The following is an 18,362-nucleotide window of genomic DNA, read 5'->3' on the forward strand; positions in this document are numbered from 1 at the left end:
CCAGTTGTCACGACAAACAAAACCTGCACTAAAACCATGCGGAAACTCGCGTAATATTTTATTGCAACTGCCTCAGTCTTGGCTCACCTTCCGTGGAGTGTTTGAAACACAGACAGGTAATTGGGCACTGGCAGCTGCCCCCCAGTGGCACAGCGGACTTACAACGCTAGAATCCGGGTTTCGATACCCGTGGTGGGCAGAGCACAGATGGCCCATTGTGTAGCTTTGTCTTAATTACAAACAAACATTGGCAGCTAATGAAGGAAAAGCAAGAATCATCCATGGTGTCACTGCTGTAAATCTTAAATAATATCTGTGTGGATAAGAAGATCTAATTGGAAAAGTGGCTGAATGTACTGTTAGTATAAAACGAACTAAGGAAATTTTTTAAAAGCATATTAGAAAACTCACTGTAAGAGCCAAATTATATATTTTTTAAAAGAAATGGTATTTAAATATTATTTTGTTTTTTAAGACAAGAGTTCCATTTAGCCTCAGTTTGGGTTTTTATTTTTGTTTTAACAATAGGTTTGTTCACCATTAAGACATAAAGAAATAAAATCGTAAAAATATAACTCGAGGAAGTTATTGTCGAAAAGATGTTGTTCGATTTGTTGCATAAAGAAAGGATTTCCATGCATGTGACTGCGATGGATGTCAGTAAATAAACTTACTATTCTTTGTTGAACTTTGGAAAGTCTTACGCCTGGAATTATGTATACGTAATATCAACAAAGTGGAACGAATATGTGAAGTACAATTATAGCATGAATCGAAAAGCATATGCAACTAGGAACTCAGACAAGCTAAGAATTTAAGAAATTGGGGAAATGTTTTAGTACTAAAACTAAACAGTTAACAAACTCTTACACTCACAGATGTTACAACTCTTAATGATACTAATGTAAGAGTTAGTAAAGCAACAGCAGATGTTTGTTTTCGATTTTGGTGTCGTTTAGCTAGCTGTTTTATTAAAGAAAATGTAGTACATTAATATCCCTGATATCCCCCAAAAGGACCTTTTATTTATTTGATTTTTTTTGTTTTCGTTTCTGTACAAAAATTGTAGGTTTAAGTGGCAATGTGTTCTTTAATTATTATTTTTTACCTGCATGTATAATTATTATAGTTAAATAAATTTACTCGATATAATTAAATATCATTTTTTTCACTTTATTAAATTTTAAAGGGGTTCAACGTGGAAACTGTGGTTAATATTTATAAGTTACAGATTATGACAACAGAAATGTATAAATAATTGGTTACATTTTATATATATATATCATAGCACTTTTACTGGGCAACCAAAATAGTGTTAATTGGACTAAAAGTAAGCCATCTCAGAAATTAAATATGTATCTTTGGTATACAGAAGTTTATAGCAATGTAAAAAAAGTGTACATAAGGCATTTTTTTCTCAAGTGTTCATTGGATTGTTTTTGATAAGATAAGCTTATAATCACAGCCATAAATATCAGACTATAACCATCATTTTGAAAATCATTAAACATATTAGATAATTGTGTCAAAACTTTCTTTCTATTCCAGTTCTTATTTTACAAGATGTTCACTTCTTTCACGAGAAAGCATTATTTAACATGGATAGCAATATCTTAACTTCAAACAGAGTCTGTAAAAGTATTTAAAAGAAGTGTCTCGCTAGATTTGTATTCTTCCTGTTGTTGTTCTTCTTCTTTTTAATTATCTTATTATTACTACTATTATTTCATTCATTTTTACACGCCTACATGTAAAGTAAGAATCCATATTTCTAAGGTGATTTAGAAGAGGTGTTAAGGGGTTTACTGTGGTATCTGAGTTTGGTATTTTTGCTGTCATGTTTATTGTAGGAGAAGATTCAGCAGCAATGCCACAGAGGAAGAGAGAGAATGTGCAGGCAGAGAGGCTAGTGATGAGGAGCGAGAAGTATCGGCTGAACATTAACAGTTGCACAACACAGAGGCAGAAGCCATAAAGTTAAGAGGGTAAAAAAGAGATGACCTTGAAAATACCTCACATCAGCCAAACCCAAGGTTCATTAGAGACTAAAAATTGACAAATAAGAATATCCAATTTTCAGAAAAAATGGTTCAAAAAATAATTCCTGGCTTAACTACAACCATTGGTTGAAAGGAGTGCTATGCTTTTATTGCACAAAAGCTTTCAGAAGCAAAATGTCACTACTCGCCAAAATTACAGACCCTGTGTTTGTCTTCTCAAGATTTAGAAATTGGAAAAAAAAAGCCCTAGAGTGGTTTGCAAAGCACGCTAATTTTCAGTTCCACAAGGTAGTGGTGACAACTCATGTTCAGCAGGCAAGGCCAGTAGACACCAGGTTTTCTAGCTCTTTGGTGTCATAGCATCAGGATGCAAAATGTTGCTTGTTCATTACCTATTTATCACAGCCCGTAGAGGTCTTCTTTTTTTATATATCTGCCAATTCTGTTAGTCATCTAGTAAATTTGGAAACTTTCGTAAACTCTGCAATTGTGATAAAAGCAAAATGTACTTTATATGTATATGGAAGCACAAGTAATTCTTTTCATGTACGATATAAAGTGAAAAACAAGTCGATACTTCATGTATAGAGAGTACCTGTCCTATAGCAACTGTTTGAGCTCTGTAACTCGTAACAGAAAGAGTTGAAGTTGGGCTCTATAAGCCATAACTTACCAGAAGTCGGAAGGGAGTTGAAATCACCACATAATAACAAAGGAATTGTGTTGACATCTGATGCTTGCTCACTGTTATGGTTGCTTAGAGTGGCATCTTGGGCAATCCGTCTCAGCTCGTGCATTAGCATCATGGTCTGGATAAGTTTTACATCAGAGTATTCTGGATCCCAATGCATGTGGGTAGTACAGACCAAGAGTGGTTGGTGAAGGTGGGAGTGGTCGGTGTCACCTAATATTTAAATATTTATATATATATATATGCAAAAGAAAATGTAAAAGAAAAAAAAGCGAAAAAGGAGCCATTTTTTAAGCGAGAGTTTCAAAACAATAATTTCAAAGATGATAAAAAGCACATGCTTTCTAAGTCTGATTTAAGTCTGGAAACTGTAAAACAAAAGCTTAATGCCAAAAGTATTTGCTGTCAAACTAAAGATTTTAATTTCAAAAATGATTTATTTTAAAGTAATTGCTATGAATATTGAAATTTAGAGAGCAAAGGTTTACATACTGCTCCAAATTTTTATGGGTATATTCGTCGCTGTTTATATTATTGAGAAGCATTTTTAATATTAAAACAATTCTGTTTCTCCCTAATGTATGGAAAAATCTATTTCTTTTCAAGAGGTTATATTTTTTGTCATTACTATACTTTAAAATACTTCGTAATTGTATGATAACCGTTTAGGCCATAATAACAATATTTAGTCCCACATACATGAACGAGTTCATGCGCAATGCGTTATCTTTTTCAGTTTCTTTAATTTATGTTTTGAAAATATATCAAGAGATGCTGCTCTCTCTCAACTTCGTTGATTATTTTTAAATATCATAATACACTATTGCCCGGGAATAATATATGCTGTTTTTTTGTTGTTTTTGATTTAGTGTACTCTAGTATATTACCATGAAAATTAAACGAAGACAAACTGAGAAACATGTATCCAATAATTATCTTGTGCAAATGGTAACATTCTCTCTCTCCTCCCCCACCCCAACCCGCCTAAAACGTGTAAATGTTATATCTTACTTAGTAAACTAAAATTGTTTCTTCCTATCGACTATGTGGGTCGCGGGTTCGAATCCCCGTCCCACCAAACGTGCTCGCCTTTTCAGCCGTGGGGGCGTTATAATGTGACAGTCAATCCCACTATTCGTTGGTAAAAACGTAGCCCAAAAGTTGGCGATGGATAGTGATGACTAGCTGTCTTCCCTCTCGTCTTAGACTGCTAAATTAGAGACAGCTAGCGCAGATAGCCCTCGTGTAGCTTTGCGCGAAATTCAAAACAAACAAACAAACTTTTCGATTAAATACATTGCAGGACACAATCGCGATTGGACATATGCTCCCTCTTTAGAAAAATATAAATAAAAAGAGAAGGTGAGAAAAAGTGTGTTGATTTTATTATCTTCAACATTTCATCAAAGTCATAGTCATATTTTGTATACGTAGGTCAGTTATATATAATTAAAAAATAAAAATTAAATTTTTGTTTTAGGATAATTTGAGCGCCACCCGAACAAGATTTGTTTTCTCTATTTAGTTTTATTTAATTATTCATTTAGTTAATATGACGTATTGCTTCTTATATGATACTGATAAGAGTTTATAAAATAAAGTTGAATAATAGAAGTTTCTCATTTAATGTATTCATTGTGACATTATTGTTTATTTTTTTTGTTATTCGGTGGAAAATGTTATAGCTAGTTCACCAATAAGTAAATGAGTTTATTAAAAAGGAATGTAACAAGAAAAATATTTTTAAGTGCTCCCTCCGGCAAAATCCTAGATCTGCCAATCCATATCATACAGACATGTTCATAAGCGTCGGAAGCAAAATATGTGTGAGTGGGAAGTCAAGGTTGGAAATGAATTAAGTATGTTTACCTAGAAAATCCTTATAAGTAGATTGGAAATTCGTACCTATTTCGATGTGGTGGGGCCAAAACATTATGGAAATAACAAGAATTAAAAACATAAGCGAAATCAGTGTGAAAATATGCAGTTTAATGACTATCTTACACCAGTTTCTACCTTAATATCTTATTGTTATCTTTCGACTCATTTTCAGAATTTGTAGCAAGTAAAGGAGTCAATATTTTGACCAAAAATCAATTCAATATGGCCAATTTATAAGCCTATCGAATCTTATGGGGAGATGGAGGAAAATGGGTGGTGGTCTCCTATTCTAACGCCCATGAAGTTTCACATAATCTTATTTGGGTTGTCACTCTGAAGTAAAGCACATTGTTTTACACGTTGGCTGCCATGTGACCCACCGGAGGATCACGTGGCACTATTAGTAATGTGTCCGTGACCTTCCAGTGGTTCACAGACCATAATATTGCAAAAATAAAGTTTCTTTGTGGCTTTGACTCTAGGATATTGTGAGTTTTTGGCACTTCAGGAATTAGGCATTATACTGTGGATTAATATACTATAAGGCGGCGGCCAACGTCTTAAAGTGCTCTAAATTGCTCACGAACCACTGATAGACTTATAGCATGGAAACCGAATAATCGCAACAGACTGTTGCTAACTGGTTACAAGCACCCAAATTGTCCTTAGCAGAGTATGGAATTAATTCCAAACCAACAGACCTAGAGAAAGCAGACCATCATCCACAACGTTAACAGACGCACCATATCAGTCTCTTTTGGCTTGTCGTAAAAGTTTTTGTTTGTTTATGAATTTCGCGCAAAGCTACTCGAGGATTATCTGCGCTAGCCCTCTCTAATTTTGGAATTATAGACTAAAGCAGCTAGCTAACACCACCCACCTCCAACACTTGGGCTACTCTTTTACCAACGAATAGCGGGATTGACGTCACTTTTAATGCCCCTTTGATTAAAAGAGCGAGCATGTACGGTGGCGGGATCATCTTAAGAGTGACTATATAGACGTTAGTAGCCACAACTGGACGCCATGTGAGTCTACAGGCAGCTATAAACAGACTGCATAAAGCCCGATTGTATGTTAGACTATTAATACTATGAATTTTTCTCACATTAAGGAGCAAAACAGCTATCCTACAACCTTGACTGGTGGATACGTGGAGTGGAGCTGCATTTTTTTTTCCTTAATGAGTTGTGCTTCATCTTGCATCCAGTTCATTTTCATACAGAAGTGCAATAAGGGCAGGAATAAAACGTTAGTGGACGTATATTGACCGAACGGAATAGGTAGCCCTATCATCAGATTTCAAGCGCATCAACTATATGTGTAATGCTCTTGGTAGTCGCTATTGCATCCCGTCAAGTGACTCTAAAGATGTCTAGGAAACAGTTCTTTAAAGAAGTAAAAATAAGCAACCATCTTTACTTTTGCAACGCTCCCTATTTTTCAACATCTGATCTTTATTTATCTAACGATCAGTTACCCCAGCGCCTGGCGTGGCCAGGTGGTTAGGGCACTCGATTCGTAATTTGCGGGTCGCGGGTTCGAATCCCCGTTCCACCAAACATGCTCGCCCTTTCAGCCGTGGGGGCGTTATAATGTTACGGTCAATCCCACTATTCGTTGGTAAAAGAGTAGCCCAAGAGTTGGCGGTGGGTGGTGATGACTACCTGCCTTCCCTCTAGTCTTACACTGCAAAATTAGGGGCGGCTAGCGCAGATAGCCTTCGAGTAGCTTTGCACGAAATTAAAAAAAACAAAACAAACTGTCTTTGTAAGATATTCTCAGCATTTTTCTGAACATCCACATTTCAAATGCATCGATCTTTTCCTCCATATTTTTGTTGATTGTCCACGTTTCACCAGCACATATAAAAGTAGACAGTACATAGCATCTAGCTAGTTTCTCTGCGTTTCGACGTTAATGGTTTTTGCTGCCAAGACATCTCTCATTTAGCAAAAGGTATTTCTTGCTATTTCTATTCGTCTTCTTATCTCTGTGCCACACTTACCATCCCCCATAATGATTTGACTTAGATATGTGAACCTCATCATCTGTTCCAGATAGAACCCATCAACCCTCTAGTCTTACATTGCTAAATTAGGGACGGCTAGCGCAGATAGCCCTCGTGTAGCTTTGCGCGAAATTTAAAACAAACAAACAAACAGTTACCCCAAAATAATGCATTAAACTGCAAGGAAGCATATCTGGAAACATTCTTTAGAAGAACAATAATTGTTCTCAACTTTATATCCATTCCTTTATGTTTGTTTTATTTTTTGCCAGAAGTTAACATTTTATTTCAATATAATAGTTATGTGAATATGAATTTAGTATTATTAGATTTATTCATTGTGCAATAACAGGTTATTTAGTAGTCACAAAAGAAGATACTAGGCGTTTAGTTTATATAGAATTGATTTACATTTATACATACAATTTGATATTGGCCCTGCTTTTGGTTGGAGTAGAACAACCAATCCAATGTTATCTTTTGTTTGAACCCTGTTGAGCATATCATCGGAGCCTTCTGCTGTTGCCAGAGCAACCTGGTTGAATTCCACTAAAGTTTCTTTTATTAGAGAAAATCTAGAAATAAAACCAGTATATGTTTTATCACACTTTTTCCGTAAATGATTAGAAGATAAAAATAAAATAAAATTTAGGTTTTTTTATGTAAAATTGCGTTGAAAAATCTAGAGATGTGTAAAGTAAAAAAAAAATATTTTGGCAGTTTTCCTCAGGTATATCTCTTAACTTGAATTTTTTTTAAACATCTTGATAATGAGTTATCTTTGAAACTTCTTATGAGCTTTCGGGTGACAAGTTGTGTTATACAGATTTCTTATTACTTACTTGTTTGTTCGAAAGAATATAGCACAACCATCCACGCGTTTTCTTTCGTTGTCAAAAACTATCTTGGCTCTGGACTTGGGGGAAAAAACTCCTTCATATCCATCTCTTCTTAGTTCGGGTAAGAAGAACCCGTAGAATTGACCAGTCTCTACTTCCTTTACACATAAAAAATAGTAATAATTTTTTTTCAAAATTAAAGTTTTTCTTTACTTGTCGTTAAGCGAAAAGCTATACAATGAAATATCTGCGCTGTGCTCATTCCTGGTATTAAACTCCGAGTTATAGCGTTATAAGCCCCCAAGTTTCCTGCTAAGCCGCCAGGGGCAGAACTGTTATTTTGTTAGCGTAAAGCTACACGTTTGTTTGTTTTAGAGCAAAGCCACATTGGGCTATCTGCTGTGTCAATCACGGGGAATTCAACCACGGGTTTTGGCGTTATAAATCAGTAAATATACCGCTATCCCACCGGAGGACAAAGCTACACAATGGGCTATCGCAACTCTGCACCACAATGGAGAATCAAACCTCGAATTATAGCGTTTTAAGTCCGCAAACTTACCGCTGACCCATAGTTGATAGCTTTGTATCTAGATGTCAAATTATGACCCAAAATAGACCAGTAAGAGTTTTATATTTTCCATATTAAGGGTATCTGTCGGGTGAATAAATTGGTCTGAAGACGTGTAAGTCAAGTTCACTAAAGGTACTGCCGGTAAAAAAAGGCACATTTTCATGTGGTTAAAATGAGGAATAGTGTGTAATAATAATTTTTATTGTAGTTGTAGATACTGTGGTCATTACTAAAATTTGACTGTTATTTGGATAGTGAACGTTTTTTTTCATTGATACTAGTATTTTCAGCCTTAACGAAACCTTATGGGCTAAACAACCAGGTCAGAAACCCCTAGGATTCAGATACAGCTGTCCTTATCTGACCAGAGGGAAGACAACTAATCAGTAGCATCCGTTGACTAAAGGATTTTGTTCTTTTTCAGCCAAATAGCGGGAATAACTGTCACTTTTATAACATACCCGCAACAAACGGTATGGAAAACGTTCAGCAGTATCACTGTACGAACTCTGTATCTATGGTATACAGGCCAGTACGAAAACGTTCTGCAGTATCACTGTACGAACTCTGTATCTATGGTATACAGGCCAGTACGAAAACGTTCTGCAGTATCACTGTACGAACTCTGTATCTATGGTATACAGGCCAGTACGTTAACCAGTAGGCCACATCTAGTTCAGATTTGTTCAAATCAATTTAATTTAAGAATAGCTGTTCTTTCTAGCTCTATAACTCAATAAAAATTATTATTTTCAGGACATCAATACCTCATTCTATAAGATATCAATTGTTCCATCTATACTATCAATGGATCTGACGCCTATATTTATTTCAGATTTCCGGTCTTACCACTTGTAAGTTCAATAAAAAGTTCAAGCTTCATATAAACGTGACAGATTACTTAGCTAGTAAATTAAAATTCGACAGATATGCAAACATAAACTTTTATCACATAATAAAATGAGGAGATAAAGGTCTAAAAACCCATAGAGGTTTTTAACAAGGAAGCATTTCTTGTTCGCTAACTTAAAACCCTTAACCGAATGAATTATTTATAACTTAACTTCTTAATGTGATTTTATAGCATTTAAGTCTAAGGTGAGAGACTATGAGTTACATACTCCTGTCAACGTGTATTTCATTAAAACTCAAGAAAAAATAATTAATGTTTATAAATGGCTACAAAACGTTTGTTTTATTATTCATTAATTTCTTCATAGTATATGTTACTTGTTTCCTGTAATCATGTATGTATGTGTGTGTGTGTGTGGTGTTGCAGCATGATTCATGATATAACTGTGTGTACGAGAAGATTGTGGATGTATTTTTGTATGTATATGTGTGTGTGTGGTGTTGCAGCATGATTCATGATATAACTGTGTGTACAAGAAGATTGTGGAGGAATTTTTGTAAGTATGTATGTGTGTGTGTGGTGTTGCAGCATGATTCATGATATAACTGTGTGTACAAGAAGATTGTGGAGGTATTTTTGTATGTATGTATGTGTGTGTGTGTGGTGTTGCCGCATGATTCATGATATAACTGTGTGTACGAGAAGATTGTGGATGTATTTTTGTATGTATGTATGTGTGTGTGTGTGGTGTTGCCGCATGATTCATGATATAACTGTGTGTACGAGAAGATTGTGGATGTATTTTTTTAACAAAAAAGCTCAAGTCGTTTCTTTATATCATTGATTGATTGATTATTTTCTTACTCATATAAAAACAGGTGCCATATAAAGTTCTCCTAGGTAATGTTCTACAAGTAAAATATATTTTTCAAAAAGTCATAATCTTGTCCTAGAGACGATCAACCTACAAATAGATTAATGCACGCCATTCTTTACTGGCCTATTACAGTTTCCAGAAAGAAGAATGTGCATCATCATTTCAAGTATATCGTGTTTGTTGCCACTGCTGACGAGGCCTTTCACTCATTATAAAAATTGATATTTAATAAATTTGTAACATAAATTTACATTTTAAAGCGTATTTTAAACATACCTGTAAGGTGATGATGTCGGCAGAGAAATGCCGTATGTCGTCCATGATGGCTTTACGTCTGTACTCCCAGTCCAGCGCCCAGGGCGGACAGTAGCTGTAAATTTGCTGAGACGCGTACTTCGGACACAAGATATTGTAGGACATTACAGTGAAACTACCTGGTTTAAGTAAGATACAAATGTAATTTAAATTACACACACACACACACTCATATGCACAGGCACAATAATAAAACACATATACACATTCACAGTAATAACACAGCTGTGTACGTCTATAAAATTTGTTTTACCTCATTCATGATTGCTTAGCAAAATTATCGAACGGCCAAGGTCGAGATGAATACACGTTTGATTGCAACTTGACTAAATTTTAAACAGGAGTCTTTTATAGAGATTCGTTATTCACCTTGATTCACTTACTTACAGCTGCTATTTTGCTAGGAACAGTCAGGTTTATTTCACCCGTTTTTTTAATTATTTCAGTAGCATTAAACTTTGGAATCGCCTTTAGTTGATAAAAATTTTTGGCGAGTAATTTGGGTTTTCAATCCTTTGGAATCGCCTTTAGTTGATAGCAATTTTTTGCCGGTTATTTAGACTTTCAACTTTGAAAGTTCGAAAAGATAAGAAAATGACTGTGGTCAAATTAGAGTATAATACCCAAATGTGTATTGAAGAAGGAATATTAACTATAATTCCGAATTTATTACGCGTATCTACACGAAATGTGGCAAGCTTTAAGTAAAATATACATCTATTGTACACAAAAAAATCAGATGCGTTGCAAAAAAATTTGTGCTCAAGATATGTCTGTGAAACGACAACGTCAGTCTGACTCAGACTCTGACAAGTCAAGAGTGCAAGGTAATGATCATGTAAAGAATAAGTTTATTTTTGTTTATCGTAGAGCTTGCATGTTGTATTTCCATAACATCTAGAACCTCCGAAATACAAAGCTACAGTTTTTTCAGTATCCCTTTATATTGTATCAGGTATTTACTGTCCTCTGGTACGAACTGTCGCTAATTAGCAGTTTAAAGCAAATGAATAGTTGATAACTCCGACATCAAATACCTAATACCATGTTGAATGGCACTCTGTAAAAGGTCGTGGCGTGTCCACTTTGACCCCACCCGTGCACATAGGGATAATCTGAACTACATTTGATTTCAAAACTAACTTAAATGCAGTTAATGGTAAAGTGTGTCTATGTTCTAATGCTTATTCAAAAACACAGAACACTTGTCACAGTTCGTTACTTCTATTGATTTTACAACTCTAATTACATTATTCCAACTACTACATATATGTGGACCATAGTTGTGCTCTATTTGATAAGTAGCGTAATCTCTCTCTCTATATATATATATACACATAAAACATCTCTCTATATACCTAAGTTTACACAGGAAATAAGTACGATGCACTAAAAGTGAATTACTGTCTAATAAAACAAACAGTTTGTAGTCTTGTATAAATGTTTTTTTTTTTGTTGTTGTTGTTGTTGTCAAAACAGGAGGAAGTAAAAATATTATGCAACGTTTGTTACAAAACTCGTCCCTCGCTGATTTGACAAGGATTATATCGATGCGCAGAGAATATTATGACAAAAAAAACTCATGTTTTTTATTGTTCAATACCTTTTATTTCTTTCATAAATGATTAATTTCTTTTCTATTATTAATGCCAGTTGGAGATATTCGTAATTAAAGTGTTAACATTTAAAAGCCAACACTTGCAACGTATTTCGGTAAAAAAAAACAACTACTGATTTGCTCTGTTTACCAAAGTCCAAGCCTGTAAAACTTCGACTAACGTTCGTTACAATATAAATATCATAAAACTGTAAAATACTTAATTACAAAAACATTTGCCCAATTTATATATATTAGTAATAAAAGTCATTAAGTATAATTTTGATACACAGAAGTAGATAAATACATACACACAGAGATACTGACAGAAGCTCTGCAGGTTAACTGTTGCTCCTTGTACCAGTACCAATAAAGATTTTAAAAATTCTGAATAAGTGAAAAACCTATGAACAAATATTCTTGTTTTTCACAGATATAAAATCCCCCAGTTGACCAATGATCATACTTATTACGTAACGTAATGAGAAAGAGAGAGATAAAGAAAGACACTTTCAACCACAAGCATCTGCTTTCTTCTTTAATTAGGATTAATTGTTGCAAATTTTTAAGCTTCAACTAATAGCCAAACTATGTGCAAAGTTTTACGAGTTTTTCTAACAAGTAAGTAGTGAAACAAAACGTAGTCAAAATCAAAAGTTTACAATTTTAACTTTGCGGATCCTTTCATTATGGAAAAAGAACTCGCTGACACTAGCCTATAACTCCTGGAATTAGTGTTTTTTACTTTTTCTTTTTAAATGTATTATTACAAGCGTTTATCTTTTTGTTCTAGTATATGTAGCTTAAATATCACCAAACAGGTTTCACTTATGGCAAATGTTTGACAAAATTATGCAGTATTAAGATTTAATTTATAATTTCAAACTAATGAATATATATTGTTTTTCATTTTCAGCTCCTGTGCAACACACATTTTCAGTTTCGCTAGTACAACCTAAGATGACTTATTATGAAGTGTAAAGATACTTGGATGTGCACAAAGTTTAGTGGTTGTGCACACTCGTAAAATCACACATAAGTCTCGTATAGGCTAAATCAAGACACAAAATGAAGACTTATGTGAATTGTACCATTTATTTATCCTACTAAAAATTTGATAATCTTAACCTGATAATTAAACTTTAGTGCTAAGTTACGAGAAAATTATTATTGACTTTAACGCGAACAAAATGGCGCACAATGGCTACGGTTGGTTCGCTGGGCCTCTATAAGAATAAAAAATAAATGGAAAAGTACCTTATCATTTAAGAACTTAAATCACATATGATTTTATGTTGCAATTTAGTATACAAAGAATGAAGAACTGGATGTTCTCTTTCAGTTTTTCACGAAATTCTACAACACCAAGCCATGCACAGGTTTAATAATTAGCCACCCGATTTAGTAACGGTGTATTAAACTTATGCATAACACTAAATGAGGCGCTTAACATTGTTTGTACTGTTTCACTAGTGCTAGCTGCTAGAGGTGGTGTAATGGTATGGGGGCAATCCTTTAAAAAAGCTCTTCTGAGACGTTAAGACAACAATCCATACCACTGATATTGTTCTAACTGAGTTAGAATACTACGATTGTAACTTCAGTCATCTTCTTTGCTATCAGCACAGTAACAATATCTCAATCTGACTGAACATCAGTTGTCATGTCGACTTTGGTCTACAATAGAATAAGACACTTTCCGACATCTTGTGGAGTATATTCAAAACCGAGTTCGGGCTGTTATCGGGGCGAAACATAGTCAAACACAGTAACAGCTGGAGGTCCTATTAAAGTGAGTAGACAGTGTAAAAACTCGTTAGCGTTTTTCTTAATTGAGTAATATATCTATTTTAGGGCTAATCGTTGGAATTTTGTAAAAAGTTGTTTAAAGATGAAGTAAATTTCCACTCACATGCAACAAGTGGCTAAACAAATATGTTTATGTTAGAATTTAACATTTTTATCTTTTATATTAATGAGAAAGCATATTTCAAGGTGTTAGGTTAAAGTTCAAGATATAAACTATACTTTCTTCATATAACCATGCCTAATTTGAATACTTTAATTACGATAAACGTTAAATGCCAGTTCCCTCAAGTAATTTAAGCTTTAAGGCTTATTTAATTTTATGCAATAAATTACACGCTTTATTAATTTGTTCATTATAATAAAGATTAGAAACCTCGCTAGTGTCTCTGTTTTTATTATTCGAATGTTAAAACTAAGCTTGATCAGCGAAAGGACTAGATGAGTTCAAAAGGATATGATAATTAAACCTTGTTTATTATAATTTCATAAGTATTCATAAATTCTAGCCTATGATAAAGTAAACCAAATCTCATCTAACAATGTCAACGTATAAGCAACGATAACTCGCCCTCAGCTTTATCAAATATATCCTCATGGTTATATAACAACTGTAGTGAAAGTAACTTTAACCTCTTACCACTACGGTAGTAGTGTTTGCCCTACACACATTTTATACAGCTCAAAACGTACTTACACGGACCGAAACTTTATCATTTGAATGTACACATTCTTAATACTAACATCTACTATACTCTATAGAAAAAATTAGCCCATTTAAGTCTTATTTGAAAACATTTTTTGTGTGTTTGAATGCATACGTCACATCTGACTGAAATTAAAGCCTGATGCGCAGTATTTTTTTCACAACAGCAGAATATGACACCCAGCAATACCGATACAAACCGTTATGGGAATATAAAATAACCCTGACAAAATGATTTACCGGTACAGTGTACCGGAAGTTACATTTTTATCTGTACGCCGTACCGGACTATAGTGTCTCTTACCTTCACCACCGTGCCGTACGCTCTGTGCCACATTTTGGGAACATACATAAGACAGAAATATTAGATCAGTTAACACAAGGAAGATGAGTGTTCTCGTTAATACAAATAACATCTAAACAGGTACAATTTTCTGTAGTCGTACCTTCTCGGTAGAAACGAATACATTTCATGTATTCATTATAGCGTCCATAGATGAAATTGTGTTACTCAAGGAATTTAGCAAGTTCTCTATATATTCTTGTTGCCTAAGTTGTATTTCTGATTCCAAAAAAAAATTATGTTTAAAAAATCCTTAAAGGAGCAGTAAGCCACATTCAGAATAAACGAACAAATTCTGTGCCACATCAGTGGCTCATTTTCTTGTAACTCAGAATAAATAACACTTAAACAGAAATAACTTCCCAAAAGTAGTTAAATAGTCATGCCACCTCATGCAGTAACAGTGTATCATGTACTTTCTGACATCAACTCACATTTTGGGACGTCGTCTGTAGTCACTGCTTTATATGGCGTCATCCATGGCCTAGAAGGTAGTGAGGCATCAGCTGTTAAAAAAATAGAAATAACATGAACTGAGTTTTAATAAGAAAACCACGCTTTTACAAGCTAAAATATACAGATTAATTATAAGAATTTGTATATGGTTATATGCTTAGTCCACTTTAAAAAGGTTTACAACTTTTAGATTGCAGTTAGACTACTGTCTCGTGACGAGCCAAATTGGATCACCTGATGGTCTTGTTCAAAAACACAACTGATTTTGAATACTTTATATACTCATGTAAAGTATATGCCAAATCGACTTCGTAGGCGAAACGCAGTCGTACACACACACATATACATATATATATATTCATGTATTCTTGAAAACGTATTACGTATTTTACCCTACCTAACCAGGCATCAATATTTACACTTCTCAGAAATAACAAGTTAAATGTCATTGCTATTTTTTCTTTACGTTATGGTTGTCCTTTCTCAACCAGCTTCTTTCTTGTATAATTAATCCACTGTTGTAAGCCGTTATGACCGGAACTGCCATTACTTACAGTACATCATTAATCTAACTTGATTGTTAATCTTACCACAATTTCAGAGCACTAAATATGTGGAGGAGAAAAGGTTTAATTATTTTGTTTTATTCCTGTATTACACGATATGGAGGAATATTTTGATCTTTTTTGTCGTTAATTTTTTTATCACACCATATAATACTAAAAAAGGGCAAACAGAATTAAACGTTATCTTACTGTACCGAAATATAAAACATATGCAATGCTTGTTCCCGAAGTGATATTTGAATTTCTATTTTCATAATTAGGTTTTAATTGTGGATTTATTCATGGCTCAGGCCCCCAAACCACGATGCAAGACTTTAAAATAAATAAATAAACAATTGCACTAAAAATAGAACTTACTTTTAATACCTTTCACTTTGAAGCTTAGTTATTTCATTTGTTTTTAGTTAAGCATAAAGCTACACAATGGGCTGTCTGTGCTCTGCCCACCACGGGTATCGAAACCTGGATTTTAGCGGTATAAGTCTACAAATTTACTGCTGTGCCACTGGGGCACTAATTGATTCATCTTTGTTATGTATTACTCCAGCGTCTAATACAGAAATATTTGATTAAAGCCGTGATACATTTTTTCAACGGAACTCATGTCTTACCCCTGGCCACCCAATGGCACAGCGGTATGTCTGCGGACTTACAACGCTAGGAACCGGGTTTCGATACCCATGGTGGGCACAGCACAGATAGCCTATTGTGTAGCTTTGTGCTTAACTTCAAACAAACAAATGTCTTACCCCTGAAACCGCACTCAAAATACCATGTGACTCGTCAAACAATTGTTCTAATCCATTTCCAGTATTTTTCCTTATGATTACCAAGGTGTGACACCATACAGTCACTGAGACTTCGCTTTCTGCATAAAGAGTAAATTTTATGTGATAAGATTATATTTGCCTAAAATTGGAAATTTTAAAACCTTTGCACAATAACTCTACCAAAGGTAAGGGTTAAATACCCTTCTTTTCGCTATTGTTTGTTAAACTATTACAACTGAACTGGAGTATAGCGGCGCAAAAATCAATCTCAATAAACAATTTCATAAGGCTCCCTTGTAAAGCTTAACTATGCAGAGCACGTGACAACACATTATCGATCTCAATAAACGGTTTCATTAGGCTCACTTGTAAAACTTAGCTATGCGGAGCACGTGACAACACATTATCGATCTCAATAAACAGTTTCATTAGGCTCTCTTGTAAAACTTAGCTATGCGGAGCACGTGACAACACATTATCGATCTTAATAAACAGTTTCATTAGGCTCTCTTGTAAAACTTAGCTATGCGGAGCACGTGATAATACACAAGGAGGACCACAGCGAATCTTTTCATCTGAACAATATTATAATTATATGCATGCATTTATATTTATGATATGAGCAAGAACGTACATCCTCGCGCCCACGCGTCGAAATGGACATCCTGTCTCTAAACACAAAATTGTAATGAAACCAGCCAAGGTGTATATACAAATGAATTATTCAACGAATAAAACAACCCGCATGAATACAACAACAATAACAACAGCAGCTTATTTACGAAGACCATCTGGTTATAGATTATAACAGGTTTAATATATTAAACTGGGAGTTTCGGAGATTCCACCAGTTTATTCAAAAGGATAAAGCTCATGTTAATACCAAAAGAAATTGCTATGAATCGAAACTTAGATGAAAAAACTTATTTTGTTTGTAAATTTTCATTACATCTTGTGTAACTCTTTTAAATATATCAGTCCATGCCCTTTGGTGCATTTGTTATCATTTTGTTATATACTTCATTTTAGCTCTTAAAGGGCTAGGCGTGACCTAGTGGTAAGAGAGTGCCTTGACTGTATATCCAAGAGTTCGTAATTAGTGTCCCGTTTTGGTAAAAACCACTCTGAGCACTTTGGAGCCGGGAGTGCGTTATAAGAGTGATGGTCAAATCTTACTATTGGGTCAAACAAGAGTAGCTCAAGAGATGGAAGTGGGTGCTGTTACTTTCCCTCTAATCTATCAGTTCAAAATTATGAGAGATTTTAAACAATCCAAACTGCTGCTTAGTCCTCAAATTACTGACTTGCATGTATACTGTTCATTTCCGGTATGGCTCACATAATGCATCATATCGAGTAATTCTAATTTTTTCCCGGTTACAGTACTCACATCAGCGTAAATAATTGGCCATTACATTGGAAAACATCGCACATAGGAAACCCTAGTAGTAATTAATGGAATTAAATTTAAGGTTGATGATATTTTCATTTAAATATATACCTGTATGTGTGATTCATATGCTATTAGGGATCCTATATCCAATCAAATCATGGCCCTACAAATTACTTATTTATAAAAATGTGTTAAAAATCTGACAGGACACATATGGAACACCCACCGGTAATTCTATGGTTAAGAAAAAAAAAGCAGTATCTGAGATTTAAACTAATGTAACTTATTTTTCTCGAAATAGTTATTTATAATATAATAAAATAAACACATATACAGAAATTGAGCTTCATTTAACAATCTCAACCTTATGAAAAAGAAAGCAGAGAAAAAGATAAGAATTCTAAATAAGCACATGATAAAATGTTAGACAGGATATCGACGTATTTAATCAACCTAAATATTATTAGTGGAAACAGTACTCTTTAAACATGAACAAAAAAAAAGTATTGTGAACTGGATCGCTAAACAACAATTTTTCTTAAGCAGCAAAAAAATCACAACAAAAAACGAAAGACAATAGATTTTAAGTTATTATAGCTCTATTGTATTTCAATAATGAAGTTCTGTCACGGATATATTGTCCGGCAGGTTAACAGCTGGGCTGCTCTGGGCTCTGATAATACA

General features: G+C 34.3%; 1 protein-coding gene across 1 annotated transcript in view; it reads right to left on the bottom strand.

Annotated features, from left to right (window-relative positions):
- LOC106457757 overlaps positions 1 to 18,362 on the bottom strand; it is an 82,005-nt gene that overhangs the window by 10,834 nt on the left and 52,809 nt on the right. Inside the window, exons 2-6 of the mRNA XM_013917206.2 lie at positions 14,928 to 14,999; positions 10,003 to 10,160; positions 7,426 to 7,580; positions 7,007 to 7,158; positions 2,674 to 2,904 (exon numbers count right to left, since the gene is read on the bottom strand). Coding sequence (XP_013772660.2) covers positions 2,674 to 2,904; positions 7,007 to 7,158; positions 7,426 to 7,580; positions 10,003 to 10,160; positions 14,928 to 14,999 — 768 coding nt within the window. The remainder of the gene's footprint in view (positions 1 to 2,673; positions 2,905 to 7,006; positions 7,159 to 7,425; positions 7,581 to 10,002; positions 10,161 to 14,927; positions 15,000 to 18,362) is intronic.

This window comes from Limulus polyphemus, unplaced genomic scaffold (assembly GCF_000517525.1).
Source record: "Limulus polyphemus unplaced genomic scaffold, Limulus_polyphemus-2.1.2 Scaffold18, whole genome shotgun sequence".
Lineage (NCBI taxonomy): Eukaryota > Metazoa > Arthropoda > Merostomata > Xiphosura > Limulidae > Limulus > Limulus polyphemus.